The sequence below is a fragment of the Leucoraja erinacea genome, chromosome 29 (assembly GCF_028641065.1).
Source record: "Leucoraja erinacea ecotype New England chromosome 29, Leri_hhj_1, whole genome shotgun sequence".
NCBI classification, from domain to species: domain Eukaryota; kingdom Metazoa; phylum Chordata; class Chondrichthyes; order Rajiformes; family Rajidae; genus Leucoraja; species Leucoraja erinaceus.
Window position 1 is genome coordinate 16,762,786 of NC_073405.1, and position 16,507 is coordinate 16,779,292.

Consider the following 16,507-nt stretch of genomic DNA (forward strand, 5'->3'; position numbering starts at 1 on the left):
TCTTCATAAGACAGTCCTGACATCCCAGGAATCAGTCTGGTGAACCGTCTCTGCACTCCCTCTATGGCAATAATGTCCTTCCTCAGATTTGGAGACCAAAACTGTACGCAATACTCCAGGTGTGGTCTCACCAAGACCCTGTACTACTGCAGTAGAACCTCCCTGCTCCTATACTCAAATCCTTTTGCAATGAAAGCTAACATACCATTCGCTTTCTTTACTGCCTGCTGCACCTGCATGCCTACCTTCAATGACTGGTGTACCATGACACCCAGGTCTCGCTGCATCTCCCCCTTTCCCAATCGGCCACCATTTAGATAATAGTCTGCTTTCCCGTTTTTGCCACCAAAATGGATAACCTCACATTTATCCACATTATACTGCATCTGCCAAACATTTGCCCACTCACCCAGCCTATCCAAGTCACCTTGCAGTCTCCTAGCATCCTCCTCACAGCTAACACTTTAGTTTATTGTATTGTTTACAGTGTAATATGTTCACACATTCTATTGTACAAGTAAGAATTTTATTGTTCTACCTGGACATATGACAATAAAACACTCTTGACTCCCTTGACTTGCCCATCTTCATTTTGTGTGACTAAAATGAACTTTTAGTTCAGTTCAGCTTTCTCTGAAATGGTCAGAGTTTAGCTTTCACTGCTGAACCAGAGAAGCAGGTTCTTCTGGTTCCTGTTTTCACCAAAAAAGCTACAAACCCCAACACGCCTGTGACAAGATAAATCCCTGTCCCTTTGCATCTTTTCTATGTCTTTATCTTGTCACATCTGCTCTGATGATGCCACCATTCACAATGGTGCTTCTGATATGTCTTCAGTCCTCAGCTGCGTCTTTCCCTCCAACGTAGTAAACATTTCCCATGCTTCTATCTCTTCCCATCTAATTTCACCCAGAACAAGCAAAGGGTTCCCTTGTCTTCACCTTCAATAGACAATAGACAATAGGTGCAGGAGTAGGCCATTCGGCCCTTCGAGCCAGCACCGCCATTCAATGTGACCATGGCTGATCATCCCTAATCAGTACCCCGTTCCTGCCTTCTCCCCATATCCCCTGACTCCGCTATTTTTAAGAGCCCTATCTAGCTCTCTCTTGAAAGCATCCAGAGAACCTGCCTCCACCACTCTCTGAGGCAGAGAATTCTACAGACTCACCACTCTCTTGTGGGAAAAAGTGTTTCCTCATCTCCGTTCTAAATGGCTTACTACTTATTCTTCAACTGTGGCCCCTGGTTCTGGACTCCCCCAACATCGGGAACATGTTTCCTGCCTCTAGCGTGTCCAAGCCCTTAACAATCATATGGGTGTCATGGTACACCAGTCATTGAAAGTAGGCATGCAGGTGCAGCAGGTTGTGAAGAAAGCGAATGGTATGTTAGCTTTCATAGCAAAATGATTTGAGTATAGGAGGAGGGAGGTTCTACTGCAGTTGTACAGGGTCTTGGTGAGACCACAACTGGAGTATTGCGTACAGATTTGGTCTCCAAATCTGAGGAAGGACATTATTGATGTAGAGGGAGTGCAGAGAAGGTTCACCACACTGATTCCTGGGGTGTCAGGACTGTCTTATGAAGAAAGACTGGATAGACTTGGTTTATACTCTCTAGAATTTAGGAGATTGAGAGGGATCTTATAGAAACTTACATAATTCTTAAGGGGTTGGACAGGCTAGATGCAGGAAGATTGTTCCCGATGTTGGGGAAGTCCAGGACAAGGGGTCACAGCTTAAAGATAAGCGGGAAATCCTTTAAAACCGAGATGAGAAAAACTTTTTTCACACAGAGAGTGGTGAATCTCTGGAACTCTCGGCCACAGAGGGTAGTCGAGGCCAGTTCATTGGCTATATTTAAGAGGGAGTGAGATCTGGCCCTTGTGGCTAAGGGGATCAGAGGGTATGGAGAGAAGGCAGGTACGGGATACTGAGTTGGATGATCAGCCATGATCATATTGAATGGCGGTGCAGGCTCGAAGGGCCGAATGGCCTACTCCTGCACCTAATTTCTATGTTTCTATATATGTTTCAATGAGATACCCTCTCATCCTTCTAAACTCCAGAGTGTACAAGCCCAGCTGCTCCATTCCCTCAGCATATGACAGTCCCACCATCCCGGGAATTAACCTTGTAGTCTTCTTTGTAGTAACCTTATCTTCACCTTCAATCCACCATGTCTTCGTTGGGGAAACTATGCAGATTGGGTGGACACGTTGTGCAACACCACCTTTCAGTTGTAAGTGCGAATCCCGAATTACAGTTCTCTATCATTTTAATGCTTCATCCACTCCCTCTCTGATCTCTCTGCCTTCAGCTTTGTTTTTTTTTCCGAACTTGAGGAGTGGCGCCCTGTCTTCTGACCTGGCATCCACAGCCTTCCAGATCCCACATTGAGATCAACCATTTTAGATAATCAGCTTCCAGTTTTTGCTTTTTACATTTCCACTATCCAGGTTTTTTTTGTCAGATAATTTCACAGAATTATTCTGTTTCAACGATTTATACCTCCTCTGGGTTAATTAACCTTTTGTTATTCACAAAATCCCTTTATCACCCTCCTTCTCTCTGCACAATCGTCCTATTGATATTTAATCTCTCCCTGTTTTCCATGCTATCACAGACCTTCTTTTGTGCTCCCTCTTCCCCTCCCCTTGCGTCTTCATATCAAAACTTGTATTATCCTTAGGTCTTCCCGGCTCTGATGAAAGGTCATTGACCTTAAACATAGCTCTGTTTCTCTCATTGCCGAGGCTGCATGGCCCCTGGGGAATAGGTCCAGCATTTTATGTTTCATTTCATATTCCCAGCAGATTTCTAGCTTTTGGGCAATTTCATGTGATTAGCAAATTTCCAGATATAATGTGAAGAAATGTCTTCATACAGTGAAGACACACGAGACAGCAGAAGCTGGAATCTTCAACAAACTGTTGTCTGCAGGTCCTTGTTTCTACATCTGCATGTTGGGTTGCGACCCTTCTTCAGAAGGCCAATCCTCCACGGATGCTGCCTGGCCCATTAAATTCCTCCAGCAATTTGTTATTTTGTTCTTAGAACAATGGGTTATTGTGAATGCATTGTTTGAAATGGTGATAGAATTCGATTCAATAGAATCATTGAAAGAGAATTGAATAAATATTGGAAGGGCAAATTGCATTGTAATGGGGATAGATTGCTGATGTGGGCCCATTGGACGGAATAAGCTTCTCCTTTGCTATATCTCTCTATGATTGTACTTGTTCAGGTTTACCAAATGGCTGCACCATAACTGACCACTTATTGTTGCGAGTGAGGGGTTCTGTCACAATATGTCTCCCATTCGTGTCCTCCTGAGATGCTGCCTGATCCGCTGAGGCTCTGAGACCAGCACTGTGTGTCTTTACTCATTGTTGTTGCTCTATCAACTACCATGATGTAGTAGTAGGATTTGACCATGAGGTGACTCTGTGGAGCAACTTTCTGAAGACCCTCTGCACTATTGTGGATACATAAACAGCTCGTTGAGGCTGTTAAATGCAGTATATTGTGCGCTAAAGAACAACAAAAGAAGATTTGTATAATCATTGGTCCATTTTAAGGTCACAAAATGAAATGTTTAGCAGAATTTTCAAACTGCCCACTACTGCACAGCTTTAGTCACCAGATTGCACATGGGAGGTGATTATGGTGGAAGAGGAGAGCAGAGATCTGCTTGAATGTTGCCATCATTGCAAAATTGTGGCAGTGAGGGTAGATTGCCGGCTAGTTGGTTTCCGTTAGAATGGTGGAAGCTGGAAAAAAATTAACTGAGGTATATAAAATGAAGAGCGCTTAGAGAGAGAGTAACGAGGAACACGCTGTTTCCTGGAGAAGAGTCAAAAACCAGGGACACAGAGTGAAAATAATTTGTGGAAAAATTAGAGGGAAGATTGTTTTCATGCAGAAAGTGGTAGGAATACAAACCCTCACCACCTTAAAAAGGACTTGGATGTTTAATTAAAGACCCATACAGGGCTACAGACCAAGTTGTGAGAGTAGATTGCACAGCTCTGCCTTGATCAACACAGACACGATGGGCTGAATAGCCTCTCACTGTGTCTTGTCTCAGCAGGCAGATAAACCATATGACTGGTCGTCCCCAGTGGAAGGACGATTATTTTCTAATACAGGAATCATAACCATCACAATCTAGCCAGGTAACTGCCTTCACCGACTGGCAGGTTTGAGGGGTGGGGTGAGGAGGCATGCGGCAGGATTGAAATCAAATGCACCATTGGCATCAGCTGCAAGGCTCCAGAGTGTTTCAGGTGGGCTATGGTTCCAGATTCCTCTAATCTCTTGCTTCTTTAAGGTGTGCATGTTAACTGGATTCAGAGATTGCAACTCCTTAGTGCTGGTATCTGCTCTAAAGCTTTTTATTCTTCAGTACTGTGTTTTGTGACACATATCAACATGTCAGTGTTGACGACTGCTTTGGAGCCACCTCCTGCACCTACACACAACTGACTGACTTCATCCACGTCACCACCAACTTCCATCCGGCACTCCAATACACCTGGACCATTTCCGACACTTCCCTACCATTCCTTGACCTCACCATCTCCATCGCAGGGGACAGACTTCTGACCGACATACACTACAAACCAACTGACTCACATGGCTATCTGGACTACACGTCTTCCCACCCTGCCCCCTGTAAAGACTCCATCCCCTACTCCCAATTCCTCCGCCTACGCCGCATCTGTTCCCAGGATGAGACATTCCATACCAGGGCATCGGAAATGTCCTCGTTCTTCAGGGAACGGGGATTCCCCTCCGCCACCATAGATGAGGCTCGCACCAGGGTCTCATCCATACCACGCAACACTGCTCTCTCTCCCCATCCCCGCTCTCGCAACAAGGGCAGAGTCCCCCTGGTCCTCACCTTTCACCCCACCAGCCGGCAAATACAACACATAATCCTCCGCCATTTCCGCCACCTCCAACGTGACCCCACCACTCGCCACATCTTCCCATCTCCCACCATGTCTGCCTTCCGCAAAGACCGCTCCCTCCACAACTCCCTTGTCAATTCTTCCCTTCCCTCCCGTACCACCTCCTCCCCAGGCACTTTCCGTTGCAACCGCAAGAAATGCAACACCTGTCCCTTCACCTCCCCCCTCGACTCCATTCAAGGACCCAAGCAGTCGTTCCAGGTGCGACAAAGGTTCACCTGTATCTCCTCCAACCTCATCTACTGCATCCGCTGCTCTAGATGTCAGCTGATCTACATCGGGGAGACTAAGCGTAGGTTGGGCGATCGTTTCGCCGAACACCTCCGCTCAGTCCGCAATAACCTACCTGAACTCCCGGTGGCTCAGCACCAACTCTCCCTCCCATTCCCAATCCGACCTCTCTGTCCTGGGTCTCCTCCATTGCCAGAGTGAGCAACACCGGAAATTGGAGGAACAGCACATCGTATTCCGCCTGGGCAGCTTGCATCCTGATGGCATTAACGTTGAATTCTCCCAATTTTGCTAGCCCTTGCTGTCTCCTCCCCTTCCTTAACCCTCGAGCTGTCTCCTCCCATCCCCCCGCCCTCGGGCCCCTCCTCCTCCCTTTTTCCTTCCTTCTCCCCCCCCCCCCCACCCCCCATCAGTCTGAAGAAGGGTTTTGGCCTGAAACTTCGCCTATTTCCTTCGCTCCATAGATGCTGCTGCACCCGCTGAGTTTCTCCAGCAATTTTGTGTACCTTCGATCTTCCAGCATCTGCAGTTCCTTCTTGAACAACATGTCAGTGTCATTTGAAGCTCACAGGTTCTGAAGAATTTGAAGGAGCAATCCTGGTGGTAGTTATTTGCAATAACAGCTCTCGAGAGGCACCTCAACAATTCCCAGAATTATGTTATCTATCTCAGCCTTCTGCTTTATCTGGTATTATTTCTATGAAGTTGGGCTCTTTGGAACAGGTGCAGCACTGTAGCATGCCAAAGGTCTGCTATCTAGGTTTTAGACAAGGCTCGGTTCATAGCAATAGAGCACTTGATTGAGAAGGTAGACAAAAATGCTGGAGAAACTCAGCGGGTGAGGCAGCATCGATGGAGCGAAGGAAATAGGCAACGTTTCGGGCCGAAACCCTTCTTCAGACTGATGTGAGGGTGGGAGGGGCGGGAAGAAGACAGGAAGAGGAGGAGCCAGTGGACTGAGGGAGAGCTGAGAAGGCGAGGAGAAAGTAAGGACTACCTGAAATTAGAGAAGTCAATGTTCATACCGCTGGGGTGCAAACTGCCCAAGCGAAATATGAGGTGGTGCTCCTCCAATTTACGGTGGTCCTCACTCTGGCCATGGAAGAGGCCATGTGCTTAATTTAGAAATGTTCAGGTTGCCATCTTTGATCTGGAAATATTAACCTGCTTTCCCAGATGATGTAAAAGATCCCAAAAGTTACAAGAGTAGGGAAGTTCTTCCTGGTTACCAGGCCAACATAATTTGGGAAAAGGAACATTATTTGTTTTTTATCACAGTGCTGTTTGTGTGACCAACTTCTGTGCAGAGGAGCCGAGTTCTTCACAACCATGTGTTCACTCCACAATTAATTCATTATCTGTTAAGCATGTTGACATTTTATGTTAAAAGCACTGTATGATTGCATGTCATATAGATATTAATACTTTATTAATGTTTGTAACATTGCATATGATCACAATTCTGCTGCTAATTTTTTTTCTAATTTCTCTCTCTTCCAGACTTTTGTCCATGAAAATGGCCAATGGAGTAGATGGCCCTATAGGTATCCCATTCCCTGATCACAGCAGTGAGATTCTCAGTTGTCTTAATGAGCAGAGGAACTATGGTTATCTCTGTGACGTTATCATCATTGTGGACGGTCAGGAATTTCGGACCCATCGATCGGTCCTTGCGGCCTGCAGTCAGTACTTCAAGAAGCTTTTCACACTGGGAGCTATTGTGGACCAACAGAATATTTACGAAATAGACTTTGTCTCGGCAGAAGCGCTTTCCGCACTCTTGGAATTTGCGTACACGGCAACCCTGACTATAAGCACTTCGAATGTAAATGAGATTTTAAATGCAGCAAGACTACTGGAGATCCAATGTGTGAGCAACGTCTGCCATGATCTCCTTGTATCGAATGCCCTGACCAGCAAGGAGATGGCAGATTACGTAGATCAAATTGATCAGCAAAACCTCCTTCGAGCAAAAGAATATCTAGAGTACTTCCAAAGCAGTCCAGCAAATGGACATGTTGACGGCCAATGGGCAGGTCTAGAACTGAAAGACTTTCCAAGAGTGCACTTTAAAAACGGAGTTAGTGAGGAGCTGGGGCATAAGCCTGAAGGAGCCTACGATGAAATGACGGAAAATGAGCAGCCAACGGAAATGGTGGACAAACCGGTGGCGTGGCTCAAGAGAGAGGATGTCACCGGCCCTTCATTTTCCCCCTCACAGAATGGAGACTATGGTGAGTTCCATGTTCCGGAGGAAGAAGGGCTTCTGGATCACCCAGCTATGCATCCAAACTTCACGCCTGCTGAAGAGGTAAAACCGGAGCTCATCAACGAAGACGACGAGGCCCTTTCCTCCAGAGCCATCCTCGAGCAGATCATAAACTCGGTTGATGAAACATACGACACCAAGAACTTGCCAAAAGATGAGAATGAACTTGAATCATACTTGAATTATTCCCTCGCGGTTGAAGGCTACTCCTCCTGGTCTAAAAAAGGCGAGAAGAAAGTGAGAGCAAAGGCATTCCAGAAGTGTCCGATCTGTGAGAAGGTGATTCAGGGAGCTGGGAAACTGCCACGTCACATCAGGACTCACACAGGAGAAAAACCATACGAGTGTAACATATGCAGTGTCCGCTTCACAAGGTATTGCTTTAAGAATTTGTTCTTAAACTTGGTGTTTTTTTTCCCTTCATCTCCTCGTGTGGTTTATGATAATTGAAAGCAGGAACCTTGCCACTTTTAATCTCTCATTAATCTAAACATCGAGACAATTTCCCAGACTAACTGGCTGAGGTTACACACTTCACTACTTCAATGGGAAGCTGATCACTGGGTCAGCTTAGTAAGAGCATTAAAAACAGAAGCAGGAGGGGGGTCATTTGGCCCCTTAGGCCCGCTGTGCTATTCAATAAGATCTTTTACCTCAGCGCCAATATCCCGCATTGACACTATATCCTTTGAATCCCTTAATGCCTAAATGTGGCTTGATCTTAGTTTTGAATATGCTCAGTGACAGACCATCCATAGCACTCCTGCATAGTACATTTCAAAGATTCACCACACTCTCGTGAAGAAACTTCTCAACTACATCCTGGATGATCAATCCCTTATTTTCCAATTATGCATTAAAAGTTTGCTTTCTACATTCCAGCCAGAAGAAACGTCAACTTCATATCTATCCTGTTGAGTCCAACAGGAAGTTTGATTGTTTCAATGAGATCACCTCTCATTCATCTAAACTCAGAAGAGAAGGGGGAAGGTGTGGACAAATGGGACTAGCTTGATTGGCCTGGATGAGTTGGATTGAAGAACATGTTGTCCATGGTATATGACGCTGTAGGTCCAGTTTGCTTAATCCTTTTCCCATACGACAATCCTGTTATCCCAGGAAATAATCAATTAATCTGGACAACTACTGCATTCCTTCTATTGCAAGTCTTTGGAGCGACACGCTGGCACAGCGGTAGAGTTGCTATTTTACAGTTCTGGAGACCCAGGTTTAATCCTCACTATGGGTGCTTTGTGTACGTAGTTTGTACGTTCTCCCTGTGACCGCATGGGTTTTCTCCGGGTGCTCTTTCTTTCTTTCCTCCCACATCCCAAAGATGCAGGTTAACTGGCTACTGTAAACTGTCCCTCGTGTGTAGGATAGAACTAGTGAATGGGTCATTGCTGGTCGGGGCGCTGTTTCCATGCTGTGTCTTTAAACTAAACTAAACTTTTCACCCTTAATGATCTCTCAGATTTCCACACTGTATTCCTTCTGTCATATTCTTGCCCATTTACTTAATCGGTCAATATCCCCCACCTCCCCCTAAACCCAAAGCTGCTCATGACTGACATTCCATCCCATTTCATGCTCTTAGCAAACTTGGATATATTACACTTGATCGCATCATATAGCTTATGAACATTCGCACCCAACTAGTCACAGCCTCCCAATTCGAAAATGATCCAGTTACACACTCGATTTCCTGTAGAAATAATCAATCAGCAGTCTATACCCACAAATACGTATATGCTTTAATTTTGTGCAATGAAATTGATTTATTATTCTCACGTATATACTTTTAAAAAATGTGTTTACATGTTATCCAGCCAAAACAAATGATACTATGCATGAGTACAAACATGTACAACATGACTAACACAGAAAAAAACCCAGAGTGCAGAACATAGTGTTAAAGCAGTTTGTGTTAAAGTTACAGAGAAAATGTCCGAGGTCCACACAGAGATGGGTTAGATGATCGGGACTACACACTAGGTTAGGGGAGAACCTTCCATCTGTTAGAACGTGCTTTCAAGCATTTGTATCTTCTGCCCAACGAGAGATATGGGACGAGGGAATGACCGTGGTGAATATGGTCCTTGATTATGCTGGCTTTCCCCAAGGCAGCTTGAAGGGTACATGGACTGGATGGTTGGGAGGCTGGTTTATGTGATGGACTGGGTCACATCCATAACAATCTGCTATTTCTTACAGTCTTGGGCAGAAATGTTGCCAAGCCAGGCTGTGATGCTTTCTATGAGACATCTGTAGATGTTGGCAAGTTATTGGAAACATCTGTAGTCGGAAAGTTATTAGAGAGTGTTCTGAGGGATAGGTTATACAGACATTTGGATGGACAACGGCTGATTAGGGATAGTCAGCATGGTTTTGTACATGGGAGGTCGAATCTCATAAATTTGATTGATTTTTTTGAAGATGTGACCATAAAAATCGATGAGGGCAGAGCTGTAAATGTTGTGTACATGGATTTCAGTAAGGCATTTGACAAGGTTCTGCATGGTAGGTTGCTCTGGAAGGTTAGATCGCATGGGATCCAAGGAGAGATAGCTGAATGGATAGCAAATTGGTTCCATGGAAGGAAGCAGAGGGTGATGGTGGAAGGTTGCTTCTTGGATTGGAAGCCTGTGACTAGGGGTGTGCCTCAGGGTTCGGTACTGGGCCCGTTAGTTTGTCATCTTATCTACATCAATGATTGGGATGAGAACATACAGGGCAAGATTAGCAAGTTTGCTGATGATACAAAAGTGAGTGGTTTTGCAGATAGTGAAGATGGTTGCGAAAGATTGCAGCAGAATCTGGATTGATTGGCCAGGTGGGCTGAGGAATGGTTGATGAAATTTAATTGGTGAGGTGTTGCATTTTGGGACGTCTAACAAGGGCAGGACCTGCACAATAAATGGCAGGCCTCTGGGGAGTGTTGTAGAGCAGAGGGATCTAGGAGTACAGGTGCATGGTTCCTTGAAGGTCATTGCAGGTAGATAAGGTGGTCAAAAAGGCTTTTGGCACCTTGGCCATCAGTCAGAGTATTGAGTATAGACGTTGGGAGGTCATGTTGCAGTTGTATAAGACAATGGTGAGACCGCATTTAGAATATTGTGTTCAGTTCTGGGAACCATGTTATAGGGAAGATATTGTCAAGCTTGAAAAGGTTCAGAAAAGGTTTACGAGGATGTTGCCAGGACTAAATGGTGCGCGCTATAGGGAGTGGTTGAGTAGGCTGGGTCTCTATTACTTGGAGGATGAGGGGTGATCTTAGAGAGGTGTACAAAATCATGTGAGGAATAGATCGGGTAGACGCACAGAATCTCTTGCCCAGAGCAGGGAAATTGAAGACATAGGGTTCAAGGTGAGGGGGAAAAGATTTAGTCGGAATCCGAGGGGTCACTTTTTCACACAGAATTGTGGGTGTATGGAACAAGCTGCCATAAGAGGTAGTTGAGTCTGGGACTAATCCCATTGTTTAAGAAGCAGTTGGACAGGTATATGGACCAGGCGCAGACAGGTGGGATTAGTACAGCTGGGACATGTTGGCCAGTGTGGGCAAGTGGGATGAAGGGCCTGTTTCCACACTATCACTCTATGACTCTACATGCCGAACTTCCAAAGCCTTCTGAGGAAGTAGAGGCAGTGGTTTGATATCATCGTGGTAGATTCAATGTGTGTGGACAAGTTGTTGGTGATATTTAGGCCTAGGACCCTGAAGTTCCAAACCAGCTCTATTTCATCACTGGTGATTAGGGCCAATTAACTTGCACCTTCATCTTGCTGACCTTGAGGGAGTCATTGATGTGTTGACACCATGTTACTAAGTTCTCTAATACCTTCCTGTATCAGTCCTCTCATTGTTCAAGATCTGGACCACGACTGTGGTGTTATCTGTGAATATGTAGGAGTTATAGACAATAGATAATGGGTTCAGGAGTAGGCCATTCGGCCCTTCGAGCCAGCACCGCCATTCAATGTGATCATGGCTGATCATCCCCAATCAGTACCCCGTTCCTGCCTCCTCCCCATATCCCCTGACTCTGCTATCTTTAAGAGCGGAGTCAGAAGCAGAGCGGAACAGAATTTGGCTGATTGGTCATCAGTGCATAGGAAGCATAGTAAGGGACTGAGAACACATCACTGCAGAGCACTGTTGTTGAGAATTATCCTGGATATTGTCTATAATCTCTCACGGCACCATTTCAAAGGCCTTATACAAATCCACAAACGCAATATAAATTATTAGCTCTTATCTGCCCCACTAGATACAACCTCACAAAACTCTACCAGATTTGTCAAAGATGGTATCCCTTTCATTAATTTGCACTACACTAATCTTTCCCAAGTATCTTGTTACCTAATGGATTACGGCATCTTCCTGCAACTGATGTCAGGCTAACTGATCCATAGTTCCCTGTTTCTGCTCTCCTTTCTTAAATAATAGTTACATTTGCTGCCCTTCTAATCTTATGGGATCTATGGAATTTTGAAAGGATTCATCCACTCATCATCATCACTTGAAACGAGTATGACTGTCCTCTCATGGAGGATGCCTGTGCGTGACTTTGTTTAACGTGGGGAGACTGGTGCACAGACAGCCACCACACGGTCCTTGACAGATCTGCTTCAGATTCCAGTGGCATGGAGTCCTAGATGACCGGGGACCCGTTTCTGCTGCAGACCTCATCCGCCTTCCCAGTCGTTGTGACGCTCCACCAAAGTCAGCCATCATCCTCGGCCTGTTCCACCGTTGATAGTACATCCACTATCCCCATGGCCACCAGTGCCTTAAATCCCGAACAAAGTACTGGAGGAACTCTGTGGGTCAGGCAGCATCTGTGGAGGGAAGGAAGAAGGATCCTGATCCATTCCTTCCTTTCACACGTGCTGCCTGACCTGCTGAGTTCATCTGGCACTTTGTTTATTTCACATTATTATCCAGATCATTTATAACACAGGTCCCAGCACCGATCCTTGAGGAATAAGTCACAGACCTCTAATCAGAGAAATGCCCCTCCACAGCTACCCTCTGTTTTCTATGACCAAGTCAATCTTAAATCCAACATCAACCCGCCATAGGCGTAATCATCTGGACCGGCCTTCCATGAACCCCTCTTAAACAAAAGAACAGAATTGGCTTTCTCCAATCTTTTTGGACCTTGCCTGTGGGATCTTGGTCACCCCCCCCCCCCCCCCCCCCCCAACCAAGCAATCCCCCTTGCGTCCTCAATCATGGGATTCCATTAGCCCTGGGGACCTCCTTTAGACGTCACTCAACATCATATGGGCATGTACCCGTCCCTGATCTCATCTAGCCCTGGGTAAGACCTATCCACCTTATGCTCTTCAGGAGGACAGATCCATGTGGTCAAGAGGAGCTGGAGCTCGACACATTTCCTACAAATGTAGTCATCAGCAACACTTGGCCCTCTCTCATCCCCCACATTTCACAGGGGAAACATATCACTCCACTGACTGTCATTACTACACCTTTAGTAACTAGTGGATTAAAAGAAAATGAAAGACATTTAACTGCAGATGCTGGTTTACAAAAAAAGACACAAAGTGCTAGAGTAACTCATCAGATCAGGCAATATCTCTGGTGAATGTGGGTGTGATGTTTCAGGTTGGACCCTTCTTAAAAATGATTGTGGTTGAGTGGGAGAGGTGGGGGACGGGTAAAGAAACCTGGAAGAGAGATGGGGCAGGACAAAGCATGGGGAAAAGCCTCTGACTATTCATCTTATCTAAGCTGCTCATGATTTTGTACACCTCTATAAGGTCATCACTCAGCTTCCTTAGCTTCAAAGAAAATACTCCTGGCCTAACCAGTCTCTCCTCATAACTCAAGCCCTCCAGCCCCGCTAACATCCTACATCCTACCCTCCGACTGCAAATGTTCGTGGCCAGATCGTGGAAGACGAGGATCATTGTCTATACCTCAGAAGACACTTACAAGTGAAGGCAGCACAGCTTTTGGTTAACTGAGGAATATATTTTTTGAAGATCCAGTCCTTAAACCTGGCACAAAATCCGTTGTCTTTCGATCAGCAGATACCTCTGCCCTCCTTGGATTTCAGTCTGAAATGTCGCCAATCCACATTCTCCAGAGATGCTGCCTGATCTGTTGAGTTACCCCAGCACTCTGTTTGTTTGCTTTTTGTTGGCAAGTTTCCACTTTCAGATCAGAACTGATATTAACGGCTGTGGATTAAAAATGATCTCTCAAACTATGATGATGGGTACTTCAGGGGGAAGCTGAAATAAAGCAGCAACTCGGATCTTTGGCTGAGAATATTTACAATGGAATCAGCCTTGTCTTTTGCTTCAAGTACGCATAATTTACTTCTTTGGGCCACTTTTTAAGACCCCTCCTTTATTTGTTACGTTGAATATGATGTTCTGTGCATGTTCATGTTATGTTGCCTGCCTATTTCCTGGATTTATCACGCCATTTTGACCTTATCTCTTATGGTTCATGTGGATGCCATGTTGAGTGTGCTTTCTGCAACAGATTAGTCCAAGACCAAAAGTGAAATACCTGTTGAGTCGTTTCCCATCGGACAACATGAATTGATTTCTCCTCTTTGCTTAAAGTGAAAATGGATGAGGTCTTCAGAATTTGTTGCCTTTTCAGTCATCCCAGAATTATTGAAATGTCTGCAGAAAACGACTCCACTAACATTGTTCTTTCAATCTTAACTCCATCCTGTATTGGGACCTTTCTGTCATTCCCTTGCCTAATGTCTGACCTTGGCTCTCTAGACTACGAATGGGTTAGCGGGTGACTTGTTTTGTGATTCACCATTATGTGACCTGTACTGTGTCCATGTTGTTTAAGAAGCTTCCGTTGTGGAAGGACAATTATTGCCAATGTTGTGGACCGGACGGACCTTCTCATTCATCCAAATATTGTGTACTATTGAAAATCAAAATGCTGCAATGCTAGAAACCTGAAGAAAATGCTGGAAATTCTCAGTGGGTTGGGATGCTTCTGGAGAGAGAGGAACAAAATGTCAGTTTTGACAAAGGGTCTTCAACCTGAATGTTAACTCTATTTCTCTCTCCACAATTGCTGACTGACTTGCTGAGTGTTTCCAGCATTTTCTTGAATCATTGAATCACATTGATAATGGTCGCAATGGAGGATTCACAGTCAAGACTTTCTGGGGAATTGCTCATTCAATGCATTAATTGGGAGCAGAACTGAATGAGAATATCATTACTAGTGTTAGCATTCTACCGAAAATAAACTTTTAACTGGCACGGAGGCATGCCAGTAAAGCTGCTGCCTTACAGCACCAGAGACCCGAATTAGATCCTGACCACGGGTGATAGTTGCATGTCTGTACGGAGTTTGTACATTCTTCCTGTGACCTGCATTGGTTTTCTCCGGGACCTCCGGTTCCCACCCACACTGCAAAGATGTACAAATTTGTAGATTAATTGGCTTGGTATAATAATAAATTGTCCCTAGGATAGCGTCAGTGTGTGGAGATTGCTGGTCGGTGCGGACTCGGTGGGTCGAAGGGCCTGTTTCCGCTCTTTCTCTAAACCTCATCTTATTTTCATAAATCAGTGAAGCATGTGTCATATTATCGGAATATCTTAGAATTCTTACAATCATGCCTAAACTATATATCTTTGAATGAAAATTACATGATCTTTAACATACCTGGGAGGAGGGGGGGGATAGAGAGCATTGCTATCTCCATTGATCAATCTCTACTCTGAGTGACGGTCCCATTCAGTTCAATTCAAGATTTTTAGCTGTAATATGCAGGCAATAACGGTATTCAGATTATTATGGAATGAGTGGAATAAGTCATGTTTTCTCATGCTTGTATTATTTTGTATAGTGTGGTCTTCATCTGATGAATAGATTTGCTCTTATTGGCGTGCTTCTTGTCAGATTTGTTGTGGTAAACATAAGCTGCGTGAGGTCTAATGAAAGTGGCAACAATCAGAAAACTGTCTCGCACAACCCCAGAGAAGTTGCTGATTCCCGTTAGTGTTTATAACCAGCAGTCGGAGTGGAGATGGATTTGGAGCAGTTGGTTTTATGGTGTGTTGTCCTACACTGATCAAGGGATTATGTTGCATTCTACTGCTCATACTGGAGGGAATTCGAGTATGGTTTGAAGAGAACTGGTACTTCACAAGATAATTTTTTCCCTAAATGTCCCATTGAAGACAAACTGGACAACTCCTCCCCCTTCTGTCGTGGGGTAGACTGAGACTGACTCCCCTCCCCCTGACCCCAATCTTTGCACATCCCAATCCTTTCCACTCGTCACTTTAATTTCATCTTTATGTATTTTGTGTTTTTATGACTGTTGGCAGATCAATTTCCCTCCTGGGATGAATAAAGTTGTATCTTATCGTAAGACACGTAGCCAAGAGTAAGCAGTAACGTCACCCATTCCTTGTCTCCAGAGATGCTGACTGTCCCCGCTGAGTTACTCCAGCTTTTTGGGTCTATCTGAGATTTAGCAGTGTTGTACATAGAGAGAGAGCATGGAAACAGGCCCTTTGCCCACCGAGTCCATGCCGACCTTCGATCATTAATTCTATAGGAGGAAACTGGAGCACTCAGGGGAAACCCACGTATCACAGGAAGAAAGTGCAAACTCCACATAGACAGCACCCAAGATCAGGATCGGACACAGGTCTCTGGCACTGTGAGTCGGCAGCTCTACCAGCTGCACCACCGAACCGCCATTTACTGGTAAATTAGAACATTTTCGTGGGCACCGATTTCACCAAACAAGTTGAGCAATAAAATTTAATGAATTAAATAGTTTTTTTTTCTGGAGCTTTATTGAAGACAAACTGTACAACTCCTCCCCCTTCTGGAGACTCAATTGTTTATTCAACATGATGCCCAGAACCAGAAATCCAGCAAAATGAAAGAAATGATCTAAAGAATATTTCTAATGTTGTCACACCAACAGCTGAACTTTTGAGTCAAGACAATGTGGGAGTAAGGATCTTAGGCAGGAATGTGTGACCGGTTTGGTAAC

At 44.9% G+C, this 16,507-nt stretch overlaps 2 protein-coding genes across 4 annotated transcripts in view; both read left to right on the top strand.

Annotated features, from left to right (window-relative positions):
• The window catches only part of LOC129711242 (elongation factor 2), a 523,480-nt gene that overhangs the window by 394,366 nt on the left and 112,607 nt on the right, over positions 1–16,507 (top strand). The gene's annotated exons all lie outside the window — the stretch shown is intronic.
• Positions 1–16,507, top strand: part of LOC129711243 (zinc finger and BTB domain-containing protein 7A-like) — a 140,136-nt gene that overhangs the window by 114,993 nt on the left and 8,636 nt on the right. For both annotated transcript variants that reach the window (XM_055658762.1, XM_055658761.1), the window contains exon 2: positions 6,710–7,852. In XM_055658762.1, coding sequence (XP_055514737.1) covers positions 6,720–7,852 — 1,133 coding nt within the window. In that variant the 5' untranslated portion in view covers positions 6,710–6,719. The remainder of the gene's footprint in view (positions 1–6,709; positions 7,853–16,507) is intronic.